Here is a 22,256-nt window from a genome sequence, read left to right as displayed (position 1 = left end):
ATGATTCATCACTTACATACAACACCCAGTGCTCATCCCAAAAAGTGCCCTCCTCAATACCCATCACCATATTCCCCTCTCCCCCACCCTCCATCAACCCTCAGTTTGTTCTCTGTATTTAAAATTTTCATATTTCTAACTGAAGAAAGTCACAGCTTTTAGTTTTTGTCTTGATCCAATCACCCATAGCACAGACTTTCTGGGTGGTTATGGGAAAAGTTAAAAGACCAGCAGCTGGTCCCCCACTTCTCCTCCAGGGAATGTCTGTCATTCTCCCTATGGTCAAGGTCCACATACAACAAGGTCTTTGGTCTATAGCTTAGGTGGAAGCCATCAAGTTCCATGACTGTCAGATTAGCCCCTTGATATGCTAGCAACGAGCAGCACTAAGCAAAACCCAGGTATATTAGCTTGGGATTTTGCATTAGAAGGGCATTGACTTACTTACTCCTCTGGTATTTTGGCAGGAGCTCGCACCAAATGCTCCTTCACCTTTTCTTTTCTCATTAGCACCTGGCCACCGGCCTGCAACTGGGTGCCATGCTTAATTCTCCCGAGGATGGTGGTCTCCTTCTTTTCCACAAAACTCACAGAAAGCCAACTCTGAGCCTGTCCCAGGAGTGCATGATCACAACAATAGCCACATGGCTGCCCCTAAGCTGATGATCACCAGGCTAGATGCAGTGACTGCACTGTTCTAGCTGGACCCTTGGTAAGTGGGACTCGAGATAATCAGTTAAAGTTAGTTTTCTCTGCCTTTACAGGTGAGATGCTCAGAGACCACCTGCCAAACACAGGCCAAACCCAAAAACACGTTAAGCTGTGGTATATAGTAAATTAACAACAATTCTTGTCTTGGGGACAAGAGCATTTTAGGGTGGGCAGAAATGGCAATACCGACAAAGGCAAAAAGTATGCCCAAAACACAAGCATGCAGCAACTGGCAGTTCTGTCTCAGGGGGCCTTTGCCACATCATGATGGAACCAGTTAGTTAGCCAAGAGGAGTTAGTTAAAGCTGACTAGGTACCCTTGGTCATAAATGGGCCACTTTGTTTATGACCCACATGTTTTAATTACCTCCTATTCACCCCATTGGTGAAGGAGGAAATTCTGCCCCAAGGTTACAGGGATGACCACATACAACATTCGACACCTATCACCAGATGGCTGAGACTGGCAGTTTATTGGTCGCACATACTCATGGCGTACGGTAGGAGGACACTGCATGCCATGCAAGGCTAAGCAGGAGCTGCACTCAGAACAGAGTAAACAGCTGGGGGCTGTATGAGGCAGGCCTGTAGCAGCAAGAGGGTGAGGTAGTGAGGTAAAGCTGGAATTGCTACAGGAGGATGTGACTGGCTTCTCTAATTCCAGGAGTTGGCAGGAAAATGAAACCGACTATGGAGGGATGTATGAGAACTGTGTCTGGTCCTCATGAAGAGAGCCGCTTGGCTAGGAGAGCCAGCCTCCACTACGGGAGCAGAGTGTGGCAGGAGACTTGTAGTTAGGCCATTTAAGTCCCTCCGTGCTTCACCAGGTATCAAGGCAGCACAGAATGTTGGGCCTTAATTTTTTGCGCCAGTATATTAACATTTACGGTGATCAATACAACTAGCATGTTTGGGGGCCTATTATTGAGTGCCTACTGTATGACAAGCATGTATCACCAGTGAACAAAACTAAGATCCCTGTTCACAAGAAGTATGAAGTATCCATCTAGTGGCATAATTCTTTCTCATCATTCCCTTAGGACATATATTGTTTGAGTAGAAACAGGAAAATACTGAAGTTATTTATCTTTTCTAATCTCTCAGAAAATTTTAGAGATTTCCCAAAGTTTTGTTGATAAGAGAACTTTCTGGAGATCCTAATTTCCCTTCATTTTTTGTTTTAGTTTTCTTGATAAAGCAGCATAACCTGAAGTGAAAGCACAAATATCTAGAGTAGCTCCAAGGATGCTTATGAGACATAAAGTCAGCACTGATTGCTGATCAATACTCTTGAAAAAATACTAGGGTTTACCTCTCCTTCTTCCACAGATCCCAGTGAAATGATGGAACAAATATACACAAACAGATCTGATGCAGCACTGATTATCATGGGAAATGAGCGGAACTGTCGTCTGCTATTGACACATTAGAGAATACAATGAGATTTTCAAGATAGAAAACTGGTAGAAAAAGATTAATGGTGAAATATAAAAGAGCAGAGTCTCATGCCTTTAGAAAAGTGAGTTCTCTTAGAACCACAGGCTGACCCTAACTGGATAGAGTGCAGGCAGGAGACCATGAGCAAGGGAACTCAAGAAGGGGCTGTAGAACCTCAGAGGCTGTCTGCCACCTGGGACAAAGTTCTGTGAAATAGAGATCCAACCCAGAAGAACAAGGGCAGCACCTGGGAAATTTACAACCTGGACAGGACAAGGATGCAGCCCCCAGACACAAAAACCAATTCCACAGAAAGTGCCCTGGTCCAAGTCCCTCACCACCACTTCCACAAAGTCTCTGGAAGCAGGTCTCCTGGTCCCAGAATCTACAGTCACTGCTTCTTATTAGATGACTGGTTTTTAAGAGGCACAAAAATAATCTGTGGTAAGCACTCAAATAATTACTTCAGTCTTTAACTATCTCAAGTGCTGCTAATATATGCCTAAAACCCTCATGAGAAACTAATGAATGCAAGCTTAATTAGTTTCTTATATAAAAAAGCACTCTGCTTATACATATATTTATCAATTAGGATTGTGTTCTCTGTAAATAACAGAAGACCCTGTAACAGTGACTTTAAACAAGCCTAGGGAATCACCCCTGTTTAGAGCTGAACCATGTCGGCAGGCTCTTTCCTTTCTGGAGCTGTGCTTAGCATGCAAGCCTTCCTCCTTCTGCTGCGGAAACTCATGGTCCCAACATGGCTGCTGCACCTCTGGATCAGTGTCCACTTTGGGCAGGAAAAGAAAGGAACAGAAAAAGGCTTAGTGTCTAGATCAGAAAAGCAAAGTCTTGGCCAGAAACTTCCACTGTTTGCTTATATTGTACTGACCAGAATTGTGTCACATGGACCCTGCTACCTGCAAGAGACATCTGGAAATTGTTTCTACAATTCAACAACCTTGAGAATCAAACTATAGTTTCGCTTACCACTTTGTACCTACAATCAAAGGCATTCGTGTGTATCTATTAACCTTCACCATGCAGATTAATTCCAACTGGAGCTGGATGCAGCAGAACCGGAGAAAGGGGGCTTTGGAGTCCAGAAGACACCGGCAGGAAGGAAGCCCAGCTCCAGCACTTAGCAGATGTGTGAATGGCATACATTTAGTTTTTCTCTTTTAAAAGGTTTCTTTGGACTTTCTTGTTTTTTAACAACATGAAAGAAATGCCTTTTAGCTGTGCCTACAAAAGCCTGTGAATCCCACTTTTGTCTGTTACTCTTAACAGTAGGGTAAGCCCACATCTGCCATGTGTGCTAGACCAAGTTGTACAAGTTAGGTGTCTACTCTCAACTTGCTTCCTCTCCCTATGAAACAGGAGAATGGCCCTTTCGCTGGACAACTGCAAGGACTCTATAGGACAACATAGATAAAGTAAAAATGCCCCTGCCAACGGGAAGAAAACCAGTCTCAAAGTAAGCTAGCAAATGCTTCTATCTGTTGTTTTACTGAAGACAAGAGCCAAGGATACAGTTTTCAGATCACTTTGCGGGACTGCCCCAAAGCTTATTAGACACAGGGGACTCTGCTTGCAAAAGAAGGATGTGTGTGCTTGCAAGCAGTTCTCCAAGTCACAAGGAAAAAGACAAGTCACAAGGTAGAATCTGTTATGTTTGTAACAATTAAGGTTTTTTGATTTCCACACAGACATGTGAAAGACCCTTAGGTCATCTTTATACATGTTTCTATCATATCTGATTGCTTAAAAATTTTGCTTGCATGCCTCTGCTTAACTGGTCTTCTGGTTCTTCCTGTATTTAATTGTTCCTTGAGGTCATCTGAGATGGTCACAGGAAGCTGGTATCAGTCACCTACTACGTTTTTAATGCACTCCATCCCCACCAACCCTGCCCCTCCCCAGAAATTTACATTTACACAAGCAATTACTTTTGAGGGCAGCCTTACAAATGGATTTTTTTTTGCAATGATTGTGAACCCACAAAAAAACCCTTCAAACCTCAGTTTTGAGAAGCCTCTCCCAAACTGCTTGTTTTAGCAGAAACCTATGTAAAAGCACTACCTCTGACCATCTCATAGCTTTGATCAGGGCTGGGGTGTGTGTGTTTGTTTGTTTTTTTTTTATTATACAATGCTCAGCATTTGACCAATGCCAAGTGGGTCCTGTTGAAATTAGCAGCAATCTAGAAATCAGAATTATTCTATCCCAGAGCTGTATCTGTAACTGATTGTTGAGTTAGTACTTTAACTCAAAGCTATCCTAACTTCCTCCAGGTCTCTAGTTTAACTGGTAGAACTGAGGTAATCTGAATACATTGTGAACACAAGGAAATAAATTATTGAAAAAATGAACCTATTTACACTTAAAAGTTACTATCCATTTGAAAGAATATTGAATGAGCATATTACCTCAACCTGTTAAACTTGAAGCTGTTAAAAATTACTTCGCTATATACAGTAAACATAAAATACAGTAAAAAAAAAAAAAAGACATGATTTCTGTGCTGTAACCTGTATTATCAAAGTATTCTTTCTAGAATTGTGGGATTATTTTTGTTCGTGTGTGTGTGTGTGTGTGTGTGTGTTCACCAGTCTCTAGTGATATAGAAACAATACGATCTAAAATGAAAATATTCAAGTAACTGGTTATAATAAGACTGTCAAGAAAAGTCAGTAGAGAAAGTGCACTGTAAACTTAAGATATTGTACAGGCTTAAAGTGATGCATTGAGAATTTTAATGTTTTTAACCAGGATTTAGAAAAAAGTCATTAGATCTCTCTTTTGTTAGTAATGTATTCTTCATTCATTATATCTTTATGGATTGATATACCAGACACTAGTCTAATTAACTTCTTTAGATTAGGTTATGCAACAAATAGTCATACTGGAAAACTGAATTGCCAGAATATAGGTGATTTCAATTTTATTTTTCTTGATATAATTTACTGTAAGGGCCATGCATAACTTTATAATAAAGGAAAAGTTCAAATCTTAACTAACTTTACATAAGTATACAAAATAGTTTAAGGGTAAAAAAACAAAAATATATACAGCTGCAAAAGATCCAAGAACCGAAAGATGGACAAATGGAGGAAAGTTGAGAAGAGTAAACAGAGGGAGGGTGGGGTGGGATGGGGGTGGGGGTGAAAGGGGGAATTTCAAGGAGGTGGGTGGGGAAAAGGGAGGGACTTGGACCACTGACTCAGGTCTAAGTGGTTGCCCAGGGTTATAAAAGCTTAGTTGAACCTGGCCAGGGATGCAGCCTCAAAGTCCAGCATTGGAACACAGGCAGAGACCGGCAGGCGACAGCGGCTGCAGCTCTAGCGGAAAACAAACGCCCAGCGCAGCAACGGTCTGGTCCAAGATGCTGCGTCTGTTCTTGTCCCACCTGCTAGGGCTCTGCCTGCTACTGATCCTATGTGCCAGAGAGATCCCAGCTCAGAAGACCGCATTGTTAAGGGTATGCGGCCGCGAGTATGTCCGCCTGCAAATCCAGATCTGCGGCTCGGTCCGCTGGGGAAAAAGGAATCAACAATACCACCGGGAATCTCGGGAATCTCGGCAAATACCCTCCGCACTCTTAGGTGAGTTCTTTGGCCCCCGCCGCTCCCTACTCCCCATTGGCTGTTCGGGCTGCCAATCGACCGTTCTAAGGACACCCGCCCTGGCTGTCCGGAACACAGTGGCTTCCCGCGCTTAGCCCTGACTCTGAGGCTGCTGATGCCCAAAAGTTCAGAGTTTTCTCTTGCAATGTGCTTTTCTAGTAAGGTCTCACCAGGGATCTCACCCGAGGGAGTGAAAGCAGCGGGAACAGCAGAAGCCTGTCCTGAGAGGCACTTGGTGCCCTTCACCTCCTGCCAGTCAGGATGATTGGGATGGGGTAAAGGGGGAGCCACAGAGGAGGTTCGGTTGGCCAAAGACTCGCTGGAGGAGGGGGCGCATCTGGGTTGGACACCAGTCAAGTCCGTAGGGCATATAGCAGAGAGTCAAGTGTGCGCTGGACTGGTTTGAGTGTCACAGGGCATGGGACTTAACTCGGAGACCACTGCTAGGGTCCTCCAGTGCTAAATACGAAGGGTCTTCTTAACAATCTCCTTTGCAAAAAAGCTAGACTGTGGCCCACACCATCAAAAATCTTTTAACTTCACCTAAGGGGAGAGTCTGGCCTCCCACCCTGTTTCCACTGGGCCGTTTAGTTCATTTGAGAGTAGAGCATGTGACTCTTGATCTTGGAGTTGTATGTTTGAGACCACCTTGGTGAATTTAAAATTTTTTTATGGTATTCTATGTCACAAATCTACTATATATATTTAACCATTCTTAGTGGACATTTAGGTTGTTTCCAAATTGTTACCTAAACATGATTTTCTGAGCACAGTTATATATAGCTATTTGGCCAAATTTCTGTTTCTGTAGCAGAGTATTGAGATTTAAAAGTATTTTCAAAGAACTGTCTTTATTGCTGCTCAATACATAACTTAACCAGAAATAACCTAACAAAATATTGCCTGCAAGTGAAGATCAAGAAAAATGCTTAAATTACTAGTTAAGAACCATTTTGGAAGTATGTATCAATCAAAATAATTTGTTATTCATGAGCTTAAAACCTCTATTGTTAGTTTTTGTTTTGTACTATTAAATTGTTAACTAGCCATTTTTTAGCACTGTATATGCAGAAATAACACTCATTGCACCCCTTTCAAAAAATAAGAGATATTTTTAACTAAAAGAGGTGTATGTTAGTAATTTTAGTCCAAAATACAGTAATTAAGAGGGGGCCTTGGTCGCTCAGTTGCTTAGGCATCCGACTTCAGCTCAGGTCATGATCTTGAAGTTTGTGAGTTTGAGCCTTCAGATTCTGTGTCTCCCTCTCTCTCTGCCCATCTCCTGCTTGTGTTCTGTCTCTCTTTCTCTCTCAAAAATAAATAAACATTTTTTTAAAAAGAGATATTTATATGAATTCAGGTCAATTCGAATATTATCTTTTACTTAGCTTGAGAAGGTAAAGCTGTTGATTGCAAAATGTTTCAAAATAAGTTAAAAAATAATTTTAATAAAAGAGGCAAAAATAGACAAGTGGAACTACATCAAACTAAAAAGCTGCACAGCAAAGGAAATAATCAGAGTGAAAAGGCAGCTTAAGGATTAGGAGAAAATATTTGCAAATCATATATCTGGTAAGGGTTTAATTTCCAACATATATAAGGAACTTCTACAATTCAATAGCAAAAAAGGTAATAATCCAATTAAAAAATGGGCTGAAGACTTGAATAGACATTTTTGCACAGAAGACATACAAGGGCCAACATATAAGAAAAGAAGCTTTATACCACTAATCATCAGGGAGCTGGAAATTAAAATGACAATATCACTTCACAGCTGTCAGGATAGCTGTTATCAAAAAAAAAGGACAAGAATTATTGAGGATGTGGAAATACTAATACCCTTGTATACTGTTCGTGGGAAGGCAAAGCAAAATGCTGCACACTATGGGAAACACTGTGGAGATGCCTCAAAAAAAAAAAAAAAAAAGAATTCCCATAAGATGCGGCGGCAACTCCACATCTACATATTCATCTAAAACAAATGAAATCAGAATTTTGAAGAGATACCACTCCCACATTCATTGCAGCATTACTCACAACAGTCAAGACGTGAAAAAGAACGCCAAAAAATACAGCCTATGAATAAACACAATATAAACTACAATTGTTTTGCCTAATTCATTAACTGGCATTAAGTATATGGAAAGTTAACTAAAGTTACTATTAGCTTTTCTCTGTATTCAATAAGGCCCCAACTAGAGAGGGTTTAAGTCTGAGCAAGGAGAGCAAGAGTGAATTTAACTTAGGGTATCTTACTGAAGGAAAATGAAAAAGCTTCTGACTACCAAACAAAATGGTACAAATTCTCATCTGTCAGGTTTGATATAAATTAGAACAAGCATTAGGGGGAAAGATAAAATACTAGAGTTTGTTTTCTTTCCCTTGAAAACTCCCAACTGTTTAAGTTTGTATTGGCTGAAAGGAGAGTATGGAGACCCTTGCTAGAGAACTCACAGGAAAGGGGCCAGCCCCAGAAGCATTCATGCCTGGGTGAGAGAGTGGTTACCCAGAAATCAACAGTCCATGCTTAGATTTATATATCTTGGCTTCACTGTTTCCACAGTTTCAACAGTAACGCTTTATTAATAAGCTGAAAAGTACAGAAGGACAGCAAGAAGCGCTACAGGTTTACACAATAAACTTCATCTGTGTTTCTACGTCACATGTTAAAAACTCTCAAAGTTGTGTAAATGGAATAGGTAAGGTTAGGAGAGAGTCTACATGACTGAGAGTTTTTTGAGAGCAGGAAATATGTTTTCTTTTTATTGCTATCTCTTACCTGGCAGTCCAAGAGACATGGAAACAGTCAATGCATGTTCAACTGATCTAAATGGGCATCAAGAAGGAAAACACCAAGGGCGCCTGGGTGGCTGTTGGGTTATGTGTCTGACCTCGGCTCAGGTCATGATCTCAGAGTTCATGAGTTGAAGCCCTGTGTCGGGCTCTCTGCTGACAGCTCAGAGCCTAGAGTCTGCTTCAGGTTCTGTGTCTCCGTCTCTGCCCCTCCCCTGCTCTCTCTCTCTTTCTCGCTCGCTCTCTCTTTCAAAAATAATAAGCATTTGGGGCGCCTGGGTGGCTTCGTCGGTTAGGCGTCCGACTTTCGCTTGGGTCATGATCTCGCGGTTCGGGGGTTCGAGCCCCGCGTCGGGCTCTGTGCTGACTGCCAGCTCAGAGCCTGGAGCCTGTTTCAGAGTCTGTGACTCTCTCTCTCTGACCCTCCCCTGCTCATGCTGTCTCTCTCTCTCTCCTAGAAATAAATAAAAAAACATTTAAAAAATAATAATAAGCATTAACAAAATAAAAATTTTTAAAAAGGAAGACATCAGCTAGTTCCTGCAGGTTCCCAGTCCAAGTTCCAACCTTCATACTCGCCCATCCTGGAATGTGTTTACGAACAGGCTCCCTGTTATGCAGAACTTGCATGACCCATAACATGTAACAAAAAGTCATACAAGTACATTAGTACACACAGCACAACAGACACCAATTGCTTCTTAAGGTCACTGATATTCTGGTTAGTGTTCTTTTAACTCATTTCTCTATTAAATGTGAAATACTACTGATTTGTAGTAAATACTCTGGAGAAAAGAAATTGTTAAATAGATGTATGAGGGATGTCAGAGACCAATATCTCCTGATTCTTACATCAGAGCAGTGAAAATTCTGCCTTTTTAACTTTATCCTGAAGCAGTAATCTGCCACTATGGAATGTTTGATAGGATTACTATAATAACTCAGAAGTTAGTAACAGAAGAAAATTACTCAGGTAAGAAAAATTCATCTGGAGTCAAACTGAGTGTTTTCAATGACCAAGATGACTTCAGAAATGTCAGGGGGAGTAAAAAAACTATGATAAAAGCATTAAGGGGGCATGAAGAAAGACAGACACAAGGTCTGTGGAGTAAAGCAGAATCTTAGTAATGCTGTCGTAATTTAAGCTGCCCAACTATAATACGCTAAATTGCTTCATCATGATACTTGCTGACTCTGTTTTGATGTTTAATTCTATTAAGACAATGCTTTCCTTTATGCCTAAGCAAAATTTTGTTGTTTTCCTGATGTTCCTTGACTATTTTTCACTCCGTCGACTTTTTTTTTTTTAATTTAGAAATCGCGTCCTCCTCCTCCTCCTCCATCAATGATGCAGAAACCTCGAAAAGGATGTTGGAATCCATTCCTAATTTGCCACAAGAGCTGAGGGCAACACTGTCTGAGAAGGAGCTGTCATTCAGAGAGCTACAACCTGCATTGGAAAGTTCTAATCTTAACTTGGCAGTATTGGGGAATAGAGTTCTTGACGGACAAAACCGCGTTGAAGACCAAAATCTTTCAGAATTAGGTAGCTTAAGCTTAGAGTCACGTTACCGCAAAAAGAGAAGGGACTATATAAGTTATAGTGACAAGTGTTGTCACCAAGGTTGTACCAGGGAAGAGCTTTTGGATTTATGCTGAGATGAAAAGTGTTGTGTATTTCATCTCCCATTCACTTGTGTTCCTAATGACACCCACTAATGATTCTGTCACCCCACTGATTATTAAAACATGAGAAATCATTATTTCGTGTTTGGGTTTTTCATTTGGTGTATAACAAAATATTCCTTGCATTATTAGAGTCTGTGCTAATAACTTTTTATTCCAAAAATATTTTTGCCTTTTAAGTTAATGGTAATTAACTGGGTTATTGCTTTTTTAATGCTATTAACTTAAAATAACATTATCATTTTTAAAAATGTTTATTTATTCTTGAGAAAGACACACAGCATGAGCAGGGGAGGGGCAGACAGAGAGAGAGGGAGACAGGCTCCGAAGCAGGATCCAGGCTCTGAGCTGGCAGCACAGAGCCTGACGTGAGGCTCAAACCCATGGGCTGTGAGATCATGACCTGAGCCTAAGTCGGCCACTCAACCGACAGAGCCACCCAGGCGCCCCACAATCTTTATCATTTTAACCATATACAATGACTCAAAAAAATGTTAATACATAGCTTAGTAAAACATTATGCTTTGCATTAGTGAATAAGGATAAGCCTATTTTTAAAATGTGCACTTGATAAATTTGTACTTGATAATCTATCACCCACTCTTTTTCCTCTAGACCTAATGCCCAAATGTTATTTCACTACCTAATATTAAACAAATTATTTTAATAGCAAAAGAGATAAAAATAAGAAATAACTCAATTTATACAGTGCCTAACAGTAGGTACACAAAATGGACCAAAACGTTTTTACTGATAATTAAACTCAGATCAGATATATAGAGTCACAAAACTTGGACTTTTCTAATAGATTTTAAAAGATGTTTGTGTCTTCTTGAACTATTCATTGCAAACAATCAGATTGGATACTAAATCCATTTAATTTAGTTGGAGCCATATAAACTCAAGTATTTTTCAAACTAGGGTTCTTCTAATTCTACCATCTAAGACATTAAAAGTAAATTATTTTTAAGGAGAAAACTGAACCGATATACACAAGAGAAGGAAAAACTGAGTGTCATATATTACAGAAGAACTTATTTAGCAAGGGAACAAGCTTTATGTTCACTCTTTGAGAATTTACAAACCATTTCTATAACAAAATAACTGTGAAATGATATGAAAATTTGTTAGAATAGTAAGTTAACAAACATCTTAGTATTTAGCCAGTTTCTCTGACTTACATATGCATACACTTCAGGCAGCATTTATAGAAAAGTGCACTTAAATAGCGAGTTACTCTCTATCAAATATCCGTAAACAGAATTTAAAAATTTCTCCCAAATTTTAAATCTCCACAATGGTTAATCATAATGAGATTATTAAGTCCTAACCAAGGCTACCTTGTAAAACTTCATAAACAGCTGCAGAACCTCAGAGGCTATAAGCCACCTTTGACAAAGCCAGGGAAGAATGCTATCTGAAATAGGAAGTCCTACAAAGGAGAGAAGGGCAGTACCCAGGAAATTTCCAGCCCCAACAGATGAAGAGGCATTCTTAGACACAGAAGGTATCTCCCCAGATCCTGTCCTGGCCCACATCCCTGATGTGTAGCTCCAAATAAGCCCTGGAGACAGGGTTCCTGATCCCAGAATCTGCATTCACTACCTCTGATGATATGACCACACTTAAAGTAGTACAATCTATGGTTAACCATCTACTATACACAAATAATCAGTTAAGATCTTTAAGATAACTAATTCTCCTGTTACCAAAGTCCTCCTAAAATTCTCATGAGAAACTAATGGTTGTATGACTAATTTACTTCTCACATAAAAATTTTACTCTTTGTATATGTGTACTCAGTAAAAACAAAAAACAAACAAAAAAACCTATAGCAGAGGCTTCAAAGAAGCCTACAGAGTAAATAATCTAACCTGTTTAGCATCTGAACAATGCCAGAAGTCTCTTTACACATTTCCAGTCAGCTAATGCTTAGTATACAGGTCTTCCTCCTTATACTGCTCACCTCATGGTCCCAAGACAGCTGATGCACCTCTGGATCTCAGTGTCCACTTTAGGCAGGAAAAGAAAGGAACAGATAAAGGCTTAGTGTCTGGATCAGAAAAGCAAAGGCTTTGCCAGAAACTTCCACAGGTGTGACTATATTGTACTGACCAGAACTGTGTCATATGAAGCCTATCACCTGCAAGAGACTTGAGAAATCATTTCTAGATTCACTTAAAGCCTAGAAAGTTGAGGTAGGCAAGGGACAAGGGTCTAGAAGAAGACTGAGGTAATCAGTCTTGCTGCTCTTACAGCTACAAAGACTATTTAAAAGACATTAATCTTTATTACCCTTCACTATTAACTCCAACTGGACTTGGATCTCAAGGGATATCATGGAAAAAAGAAAGAAACCTTCGGAATCCAGTAGATATGAATTGGAATCGCAGTTCTAGCACTTACCAGCTATATGCATAGGCACTTATATTTTTTCTCTTTAAAAGAGTATCCTTGTTTCTTTTGTTTTGACTGAAAACATATATTTGTATTTTTAAATTAATTGGAATTATTTATCTAGTTTTTCCAGTTTCTTTTCTTTTTTTAAATTCAACTTAGTTAACATACAGTGTAGTCTTGGCTTCAGGAGTAGAACCCAGTGATTCAAATCTTATATATGACACCAATGCTCATCCCAAAAAGTGTCCTCTTTAGTGTTTGTCACCCATATAACCCAACCCCATCTCCAGCAACCCTCAGTTTCTTCTCTGTATTTAAGAGTCTCTTATGGTTTGCCTCCCTCTTTCTTTTATCTTATTTTTCCTTCTCTTCCCCTATGTTCATCTGTTGAGTTTCTCAAATTCCATTTATGAGTGAAATCATATCTGTCTTTCTCTGACTTATTTCATTCAGCATAGAAAAAGATTTCATTCTTTTTCATCACCAAGTAGTATTCTAGTATGTGTGTGTATGTATACATATACATGTATGTAAATATATAGTACATGTGTGCGTGTGTATATATATATATATATATGTACACTATATTTTCTTAATCCATCAGTTAATTGACATTTGGGCTCTCTCTATAATCTGGCTATTGTTTATAGCACTGCTATAAACATTGGGGTGCATGTGCCCCTTCAAATCAGCATTTTTGTATCCTTTGGATAAATTCCTAGTAGTGCAACTGCTGGATTATAGGATAGTTATATTTTTAATTTTTTGAGGAACCTCCATAGTGTTTTCCAGAGTGGCTGCACCAGTTTGCATTCCCACCAACAGTGCAAGAGGGTTCCCCTTTCTCCACATCCTCACCAACATCTTGTTGTTTCCGGAGTTGTTAATTTTAGCCATTCTGACAGGTGTGAGCTGGTATCTCATCATGGTTTGGATTTGTATTTCCCTGATGATGAGTGATGTTGAGCATCTTTTCATGTATCTGTTAGCCATCTGGATGTCTTCTTTGGAAAAAGTGTCTATTCATGTCTTCTGCCCATTTCTTCACTGGATTGTTTGTCTCTTGGATGTTGAGTTTTGTAAGCTCACAGTTTGGTTAGAGAGAGGTATATTCCCTCTAACCCTACTTTGTTGAGGATTTTTTTCATGAATGGATGGTGCGCTTTGTTAGATGCTTTCTCTGCATCTATTGAAATATCAGATCGTTTTTATCCTTTCTCTTATGTGATGTATCATGTTGATTCTTTTGTGAAGATTGAACCACCCTTGCAACCAATGAATAAATCCCACTTGATCATGATTCATGTTTTTTTAAATGTACTGTTGAATTTCATTTGCTAGTATTTTGTTGAGAATTTTTGCATCTATGTTCATCAGAGATATTGGCTTGTTGTTCTCTTTTTTAGTGGAGTCTTTATCTGGTTTTGATACCATGGTAATATTGGCCTCATGGAATGAATTTGGAAGTTTCATTCCATTTCTATGTTTTGAGAACAATATGTATTAACTCTTCCTTAAATGTTTGGCAGAATTCATCTGTGAAGTCATCTGGTCCTGGAATTTTGTTTGTCAGGATTTTTATGATTACTGATTAAATTTTTTTGCTGGTTATTGGTCTGGTCAAATTTTCTATTTCTTCCTGTTTCAGTTTTGGCAATATATATGTTTCTAAGCATTTATCCTTTCCTTCTAGGTTGTCCAATTTCTTGGCATATAAATTTCAGTTAATATTCTATTTTTCTGAGACGTTGATTGTTATTTATCCTCTCTCACTTGTGATTTTAGTTAAGTTCTTTGTAATTTTTCTTGTAAGTCTAGCTAGAGGTTTATCAATTTTATTCTTTTTTTTTTTTTTTCAAAGAAACAGCATCTGATTTCATTGATCTGTTCTATTTTTTTCTTAGTTTCTATCATTGTAGAGTTGTTCTGCTAGGCTTCAAATTGCTCTCTGGTTTATTTACTTGGATGGGGATGATATCTAGTCATAAACATGAAATGGGATGAGCTCAGATACTCCTATGCCACCATCTTCCACAGATTTTCTGTTTAATTTTACATGAGTTCTGGCAGACTGTATCTATCAAGGAATTGGTCCATTTAATGTAGGATATCAAATTTGTGGGCAAAGAGTTGTTCATAGCATTTCTTTAGTATTTTTTAATGTCCATAATATCTGTAGTGATGAACCTTCTTTCATTTTTCATATTTGTCTTATGTCTACCCTCCTTTTCTCTTACTCTAGCCAAAGATTTGTCATTTCATTGATCTTCTTTTAAAAACGAACTTTTGATATCACTGATTTTCTCCACTGACTTCTTGTTTTCAATTTCACTTATTTCTAGACTAATTGTTATTCTTTCTTTTCTCTACTTGATTTGTATTTAAGGTGCTCTTCTTCTTCTAGTCTCCTAAGATAGAAGGTTAGATGACTAATTTTGGATATCTCTTCTTTCTAATGCATTCAATGCTATAAATTTTCTGTAAGCACTGCTTTTACTATGGTCCTACAAACTTTGGTAGGTTGTGCTTTCATTTTTGTTAAATTCAACATAATTTTTTTTAATGTTTTTTTTTTTTTTAATTTATTTCTAGGAGAGAGAGAGACAGCATGAGCAGGGGAGGGTCAGAGAGAGAGGGAGTCACAGACTGAAACAGGCTCCAGGCTCTGAGGTGGCAGTCAGCACAGAGCCCGTCGTGGGGCCCGAACCCACGAACCGCGAGATCATGACCTAAGCGAAAGTCGGATGCCTAACCGACTAAGCCACCCAGGCGCCCCAAATTCAACATATTTAAAAATTTCTCTTGACAATGTCTATTTAATTCATGTGTTATTTTAGAAATACTATTATTTGATTCAGATGTTATTTTGAAGTTGTTTAATCTATGAGTTTTGAGATTTCTATTTCTTTAAGTTTGATGTATTTTATGGTCCAGAATGGCATCTATTTTGATGAATGTTCTATCTTAGAAGGGATAGACAAAAGAAAGGTACCAGGGTGACTAAGTGAGACACTAAAGGGAACCAGAATCAAGGAAAATTTGTCTCTCAGCCAATTACAAATGAAAGTAAGTTTGATGCTGTCAGGCATTTGGAAGTTCCAATGGATTTTCTTTAAAGGCAAGACTCTGAAATTTGGTCTGGAATCAAACCAGCAATATCTCCAAAGTATGCGTGTAATCTCTTATTTAGCTTTCAATTTTCTTTGATTCATTTGTTGTTCAGAAGAATACTGTTTAATTTTCATATATTAGTGGATTTTCTAGTCTTCCTTGTATTGAGTTTTAGTTTCATACCATTGTATTCAGAAAAAAATTTTGGTATGATTTCAATCTTCTTGAATTTACTAAGATTTGTTTTATGGGCTAACATATAGTCAATCCTAGAAAATGTTCTATGTATGCTGGAGAAGAATGTATATTCCACTGCTGTCAGACAGAATGTTCTGTATAGGTCTGTTAGGTCCATTTGGCCTATACTGCTGTTCAAATCTGTTGTTTTTTTATTGATTCTGTGTCTGGATGGTCTAGCCATCATTGATAGTTGGGTATTAAAGTCCTCAACTATTATTGTATTTCTATTTATTTCTCCTTTTAGCTCTGTTAGTTTTTGTTTTATGTATTTAGGTGCTCCAATGTTAGTGCATAAATATTTACAATTGTTACATCTTCTTGAAATATTGACCCCTTTAGCATTATATAATGATTTTGTCTCTTTTTTACCAATTTTAAGGTCTATTTTTTTCTGATACAAACATAGTCACCCTTATCTTTTTCCATACCTTCACTCTCAGTGTATATGTGTCTTTAAGGGCAAAGTTAGTTGCTTATAGATAGCAGATTGTTGGATTTATTTTTTTTTAATCCATTCAGCCATTTTGTGTCCTTTGGAGAATTTAAGCCATGTTACATTTAAAGTAATTACTGATAAGGACTTACTATTGCCATTTTATTAACTGTTTTCTGGATTCATCATTCCTGTTTGTTATCCTGCTGTCTTTGAGTTTTGATGTCTTGTATCAGTATGCTCTGACTTCTTCATCATGTTCTTTTATGTAATTACAACAGGTTCTTCCCTTGTAGTTACCATGAGGCTTACATAAAATATCTTAAAGTTATTATAACACCCTAATTTTAACTAAGAACAAGCAAAACTACAATAGAATTCTTAAGCTTTACACTTTTACTTCTCACATTTTCAGTTTTTAATGTTATAATTTACATATTTTTATATTGTGTAACTAATAATGGATTATTTTAGTTGTGGTTATTTATACTACACTTATTTTTTCATACATGAACTAGAATTGTAAGTGAATTACACACCACCATTAACATATTACAGAATGTAACTTCGACAATAAGCAGCTCCAAGGCCACTAAAGTTATTTGTATTCTTGACTCAAGTTCCTTGCCCAAACAGAGGCACTGACTTTGCTCTGGGTGCAATCAGCTCTGCCCACCCATCTCTCAGTTTAAACAATGCTAGATTACTTAGAAGCTAAGTGTTTTTGTCAGCCCTTCCTGTCAGATGGGGTTGGAAGCCACACTCTACACTGGGTGGGGCTAGGATTCACTCTTCTGCCTGGGAGTGGGGAGACTAGGATCCAGGGTTCACAAAACTCCTTGTTTGAGGACCCGAATCAGGCAGACCTGCACCCCACTGAGTTCCACTGAGTATACTACTGACTTGGTTCTGCATATTAGCAAAATCATTGGTTAGGCCCACTACTTGAGTTCACAGATAAGAACCTGGTCTGCCAAGATCGAAGTACTAGCTACTAACCCTCCCCATGGTTCCATCACAGATTCACCCTAGCTGAGCACTGCAGATTCCCCAGGATACTTGTGGAGTGCAACCAGTGCAGGAGTTCCCATGAAGTGACCCACAATGCTGGTGAAGCTGGGTACTCCCTGTGGACTCTCCTGTCCCACTGGAGGAGCTGAGGCTCAGAGAGCCTTCTCAGCAAGGTGCTCTGTGAGCCTGAGGGAAGGGCAATACCATCAGGTATAGCTATTCCTCTTATGCTTCTATGCAGTCTGTCTTAGTCTCTGTGGTACAGGGGGTTGCTTCAGCCTCACTCCCCTGCTAATGGTGCTGCTCCATGTTCTTTCAGTGTGTCTTGTCCATCGTAGGTGTCAGTGGTTATTCTTGTGAGAGAGAGTGAAGTCAAGAACGACCTACATGGCCAGCTTGGTGACATAACTCCTCAGCTGCTTTTTAAACTGGGTTTTTTAATGCTTCTAAGAGATTCAAGTATAAATTTTTAAGTGATAAAATAAGTTTTCCTGAAAAATTCTTTCTTCACGTAACAGGTATGAATTAATAAGCACACTCTGTGTCATGTAAGAAATATTCAACTTCTTCATTTTTATCAAGTGAACATAAATTAAATTTCTGCCACTGGGTGGGAATATCATTCTTAAACATTATTTTAATAGGACTCTCCTATTAAGTTGTGCCTTGAAACATGGGGTCTTAGCATCAAAGCATCTAACACAGAAGATATTTCTGAAATTCTCAGTTCCCCCAGAGCTTCAGAGCTTTCAACTGAGCCCAGTTGAATTACGTAAGAGAATTGTATACAAATACTTGAAAAAGAAGACAATATGGATAATTACTGAATACTAATGAAAGCAAGGGAGGTGAACTACACATCAATATTTCAAGTCCATTTGAAGACTACTGATCAGTATAGCAAAACCAAGAATTCAACTTCATATATATTTGATATTTTCCTTCTCCACATGTGTGTGTATATGTGTGTATGTGTGTGTGTGTGTGTGTGTGTGTGTGTGTATACATATATATAATAAAAGTCAATACACTTATCTGTACCTCTTCCTTATACCTTGTGAGAAGCGTCTGCAAAATCTTTTGGATTACTGGGCATTTACAAATGATAGAAAGAGCAGTTTTAGGAAGATGCTCTTTAATCCTTCTAATATTCCACTAATTCTTGCTAATGGTTGGTGTATTTATAACTTTTGCCATTTCTTGAGGAATATATAGGCAACAAGAATAACTGGATTACTATTAAAATATTGCATCAGGGCCTTGGGCAGTCACTAGGTGGTGATTCCTCAATTCTATAGCAAACGGGAGACAAGAGGAAATCCTTTAAAAGAAAATAGATGCCTAGCTTTGACACTGGGACATACTGATTTAACTGTTTTGACATGCAACACAGGCATGGGATTTTAATTGAAAGTTCCCCCAGGTGAATCTAATATGCTGTAACCTTGGGGAATCACTGGGCAGGGTTTAGGGCCAAGGTGGGGCAAAGGACCATAGACCAGTGGCTGAATTCAAACATAAGTCATGTTACCGAGAAAGAGAACCCAGGTTAAGAAGATGAACTTCATTGGAAAGTTAGTTTCTTCTAGTAAACAGTTGTAGATTATAGATTCAGTAAGTGGTTAAACAAACTTTGGCACATTGTGTCATAGAACAATAATCAGCAATAAAAAGCAACCAAGTTATGATCCACGCAAAAACCTGGGTCAATCTCCACAGAACTAAGCTAAGTGAAAAAAAAGCCAGGCCGAAAGGTTACATATTACATTATTCCTTTATAAAGACTGTTAAAATGACAAAATTATACAAAGACATATCTACTGAAGATTAAGGCCAGAGAGAAAAGCCTGCAACAGAATCTGGTATGACTATGAAGATCTTTGTAGTATTGGAATCATTTTATATCTAGACTATATCAATGTCAATATCCTAGTTGTGGCATTATACTATAATGTCACAAGATGTTGCCATCAAGAAAAAACAGGTAAAGCATAAACATGATCTTGCTGCATGATTTCTTACATTCAAATATGTGGATTTATAAGATTTCAAAACATAAAAATTAATTTTAAAAATTCCTCAAAGCCGTAAGAATTATAGGGAGTAAGTATGGGTTGTTTCCTGTGGACAATCAGATAAAGGTTGGAATTCATGGAAGATACAAAGTAGTTGGAAAGATACTGACTGTGAAATATAAAAGGGCAGGAGATTTGCTTCAAATACTGATTTCAAGTGCTACCAAAGCATGCCTAACACTCTCATAACAAAGCGATAAATGTAAGCTTAATTTATTTCACATTAAAAAATCCCAGTTATACATTTGTGTCAGTTAGGACTGTATTCTCTAAAAATAACAGAATATGATGTAACAGTGGCTTAAAGAAGCCTATGGAGTAAACATCTAGCATGTCACTGACGCCAGCAAGCTCCTCTCACTTTTCAAGTAAACTGTAAGCTTAGGAGATAGGCCTTCTTCCTATGCTCCCACCTCATGCTTCTAATTGACTGCTGCATTTCCCAGTATCAGTGTACAATATAAATAGGGAAAAAAAGAGATCAGAAAAGCAAAGGCTTTATCAGAAGCCTCCATATATGTTCTTACATTGCATTGGTCATAACTGTATTACACAAACACAGCTTACCTGCCTGTATTAAATTTCTAGGACTGCAATAACAAAATAGCACAGACTTGGTGGTTTAAAGGAAAGAAATGACCGCCTTCCAAAGAAACAGCCCAACTGGAAAAGCAAACACGGGAACCCGAGTGACGCCTGTGGCCAATACGCACTGAACATTCCACAAGCACCGCCTTCTTATTCTACCTCTGGCTGCTTGACTTGGTTAAGAAGTAAAGAGGTTAGATCAGATTTTAAATGATGGTGCTGCTCCTTTTCACACCAAAGAATCAGAAACTACTGACAGGGAAGGCCTGTCGCTTCGACCTGGCAGGGAAGGAAATACTTGAATGTCAGTGAAGCAGCTGCTCGATGGCACTGCAGAGAATTTCAGGCAGAAACCAAGCTGGTCCAAGGTGTCCTGCAGGCTGTAAAATGCAATGTGATCAGACTGCCATTCTGTTGCTCAAATGATTTTAACTAGTGGAATGCATTTTTTAAAAATATGCAAATAAAAATGAATAAAAGTTTAAAATGTAAAGAAAAAATGTCAAAAAAAAAAAAAAAAAAGGAAAGAAATGTATTTCCTCATAGTTATGGATACTGGAAGTACAAGATCAAGGTACTGGAAGGATCAGTATCTCCTGAAGGCCTCTCTCCTTAAGAGCAGCCAGCCGCCTTCTCACTGTGTCCTTACATTTCCTTTTCTCTGTATGCTTACATCCAGCTATCTCTTCCTCTTCTTATAAGGAAGCCAGTAACATTTGATTAGGTCCTTACCTACAGGACACTTAAATCATAATTACTTCTTGAAAGACTCTATCTCTAAATACCATATATGCTGAAGTATTGGGGTTTGGGGTTTGGTCTTCTACATATGCATTTGGGGAACACAATTCAGTCTATAACATTCCACCCTCTAACTCATCAAAATTCATGACCTTCTCACATGCAAAATACATTGACTCCCATTCCAACAACTCAAATACAAATTTTTAATAAAAATGTTTAGATTTATTTTTTGAGAGAGAGCTCAAGGGGAGATTGGGGGGCAGAAAGAGAGGGAGAGCAAAATCCCAAGCTGGCTCCACAGTAACCACAGAGCCCAACGCAGGGCTCAAACTCACAAACCATGAGATCATGACCTAAGACGAAACCAAGAGTTGGATGCTTAACTGACTGAGCATCAACCCAGAGGCACCAACAGCTCAAAATTCTTAACCCATTCGAGCATCAATTCTAGTTCTCAAGTCTTATATGAAGATCTTCTAAATCACATATAGGTGACACTCAAGGTATAATTTATCCTGAGGAAATTCCTTTTTGCAGGACAATTTGTGAACTCAGGCAATTTATATTTTCTAAGAACACAATGGTGAGAAACAATGGGATAGGCTTAGGCTAGACATTCCCATTTCAAAAGGGACAAACCAAAAAAAGAGAAAAGGTGATGGGTCCTAAGCAAGTATATAACATGACAAGGCAAATTCCTTTAGATTTTAATGCTCAAGGATAATCCTTTTTGGCTTGATGCTCTGTCGTTTGGACCCACTTGGGCTCTACCTTGGGCAGCTGCACTTGCTCACAACTCTGGGCAGAAGTCTTAACCCCTGAGGCAATGGGAGACATCAGTCTTGTCTTCTAAAATAATGCCCCAGGACCTGTGGTGCAGAAGCAGCCCTACCAATCCCTGAATCATGTTTAAATGTCATACAGGTAAGGCCCCAACTTGTTTTCTTGAAGAATAATGTTCACAATGCAATAGTTCTACTGTTCCATTCTGTAGAATCCCAGAAGTTCAAGTCTTCCTTCATTTTGTTCCATGTTTGTCCCTTTTGTCCAAGCTGGAAGTATTTTCTGCTGGCATAGACCCATCTTTATTTCTGGCTTCTACTTATATCCATGAGTAATCTCTTTATGGAATTATTGCATCACCAAGCCACATTTTTGATAGCCTCTCCAGGAAAACTTCTGTGTTTTTTTGTAATACGAATAGGTTGGGAATTTTACCAATCTTCAAGTTCTGGTCCATTCTCCTTAATAGTTCCTTCAATTTATCTTTCTCCTCTAGCACTGTATTATAAGCACAGAGGCAGAAACGGGCTGCACCTTGAACACTTCACTTAGAAATCTTTTCAGCTAAATATCCATGTTCATCATTTGCAACTTCTACTTTCCACACACCACTAGGAG

The 22,256-nt window shown here is 38.6% G+C and overlaps 1 protein-coding gene across 1 annotated transcript; it reads left to right on the top strand.

The window, feature by feature from the left end:
• Positions 1–5,419: 5,419 nt before the first annotated feature.
• LOC120230963 (prorelaxin-like) lies at positions 5,420–10,330 on the top strand. The gene is made up of 2 exons (XM_039230794.1): positions 5,420–5,753; positions 9,883–10,330. The coding sequence occupies exons 1-2, from the start codon at positions 5,426–5,428 to the stop codon at positions 10,224–10,226; spliced, it is 672 nt and encodes a 223-aa protein (XP_039086725.1). The 5' UTR covers positions 5,420–5,425; the 3' UTR covers positions 10,227–10,330.
• The last annotated feature ends 11,926 nt before the right edge of the window (positions 10,331–22,256 follow it).

This window comes from Hyaena hyaena, unplaced genomic scaffold (assembly GCF_003009895.1).
Source record: "Hyaena hyaena isolate Hyena2069 unplaced genomic scaffold, ASM300989v1 scaffold_51, whole genome shotgun sequence".
Taxonomy (NCBI): Eukaryota; Metazoa; Chordata; class Mammalia; order Carnivora; family Hyaenidae; genus Hyaena; species Hyaena hyaena.
The sequence above is the reverse complement of the archived record's forward strand: the minus strand, read 5'-3'. Positions and strand labels throughout refer to the sequence as shown.

Coding starts and splice junctions, on each gene's coding strand:
- LOC120230963 (XM_039230794.1), top strand. CDS start 5,426: ATGCAGCCTCAAAGTCCAGCATTGGAACACAGGCAGAGACCGGCAGGC. Junction 5,754..9,882: donor AATACCCTCCGCACTCTTAG/GTGAGTTCTTTG, acceptor TTTTTAATTTAG/AAATCGCGTCCTCCTCCTCC.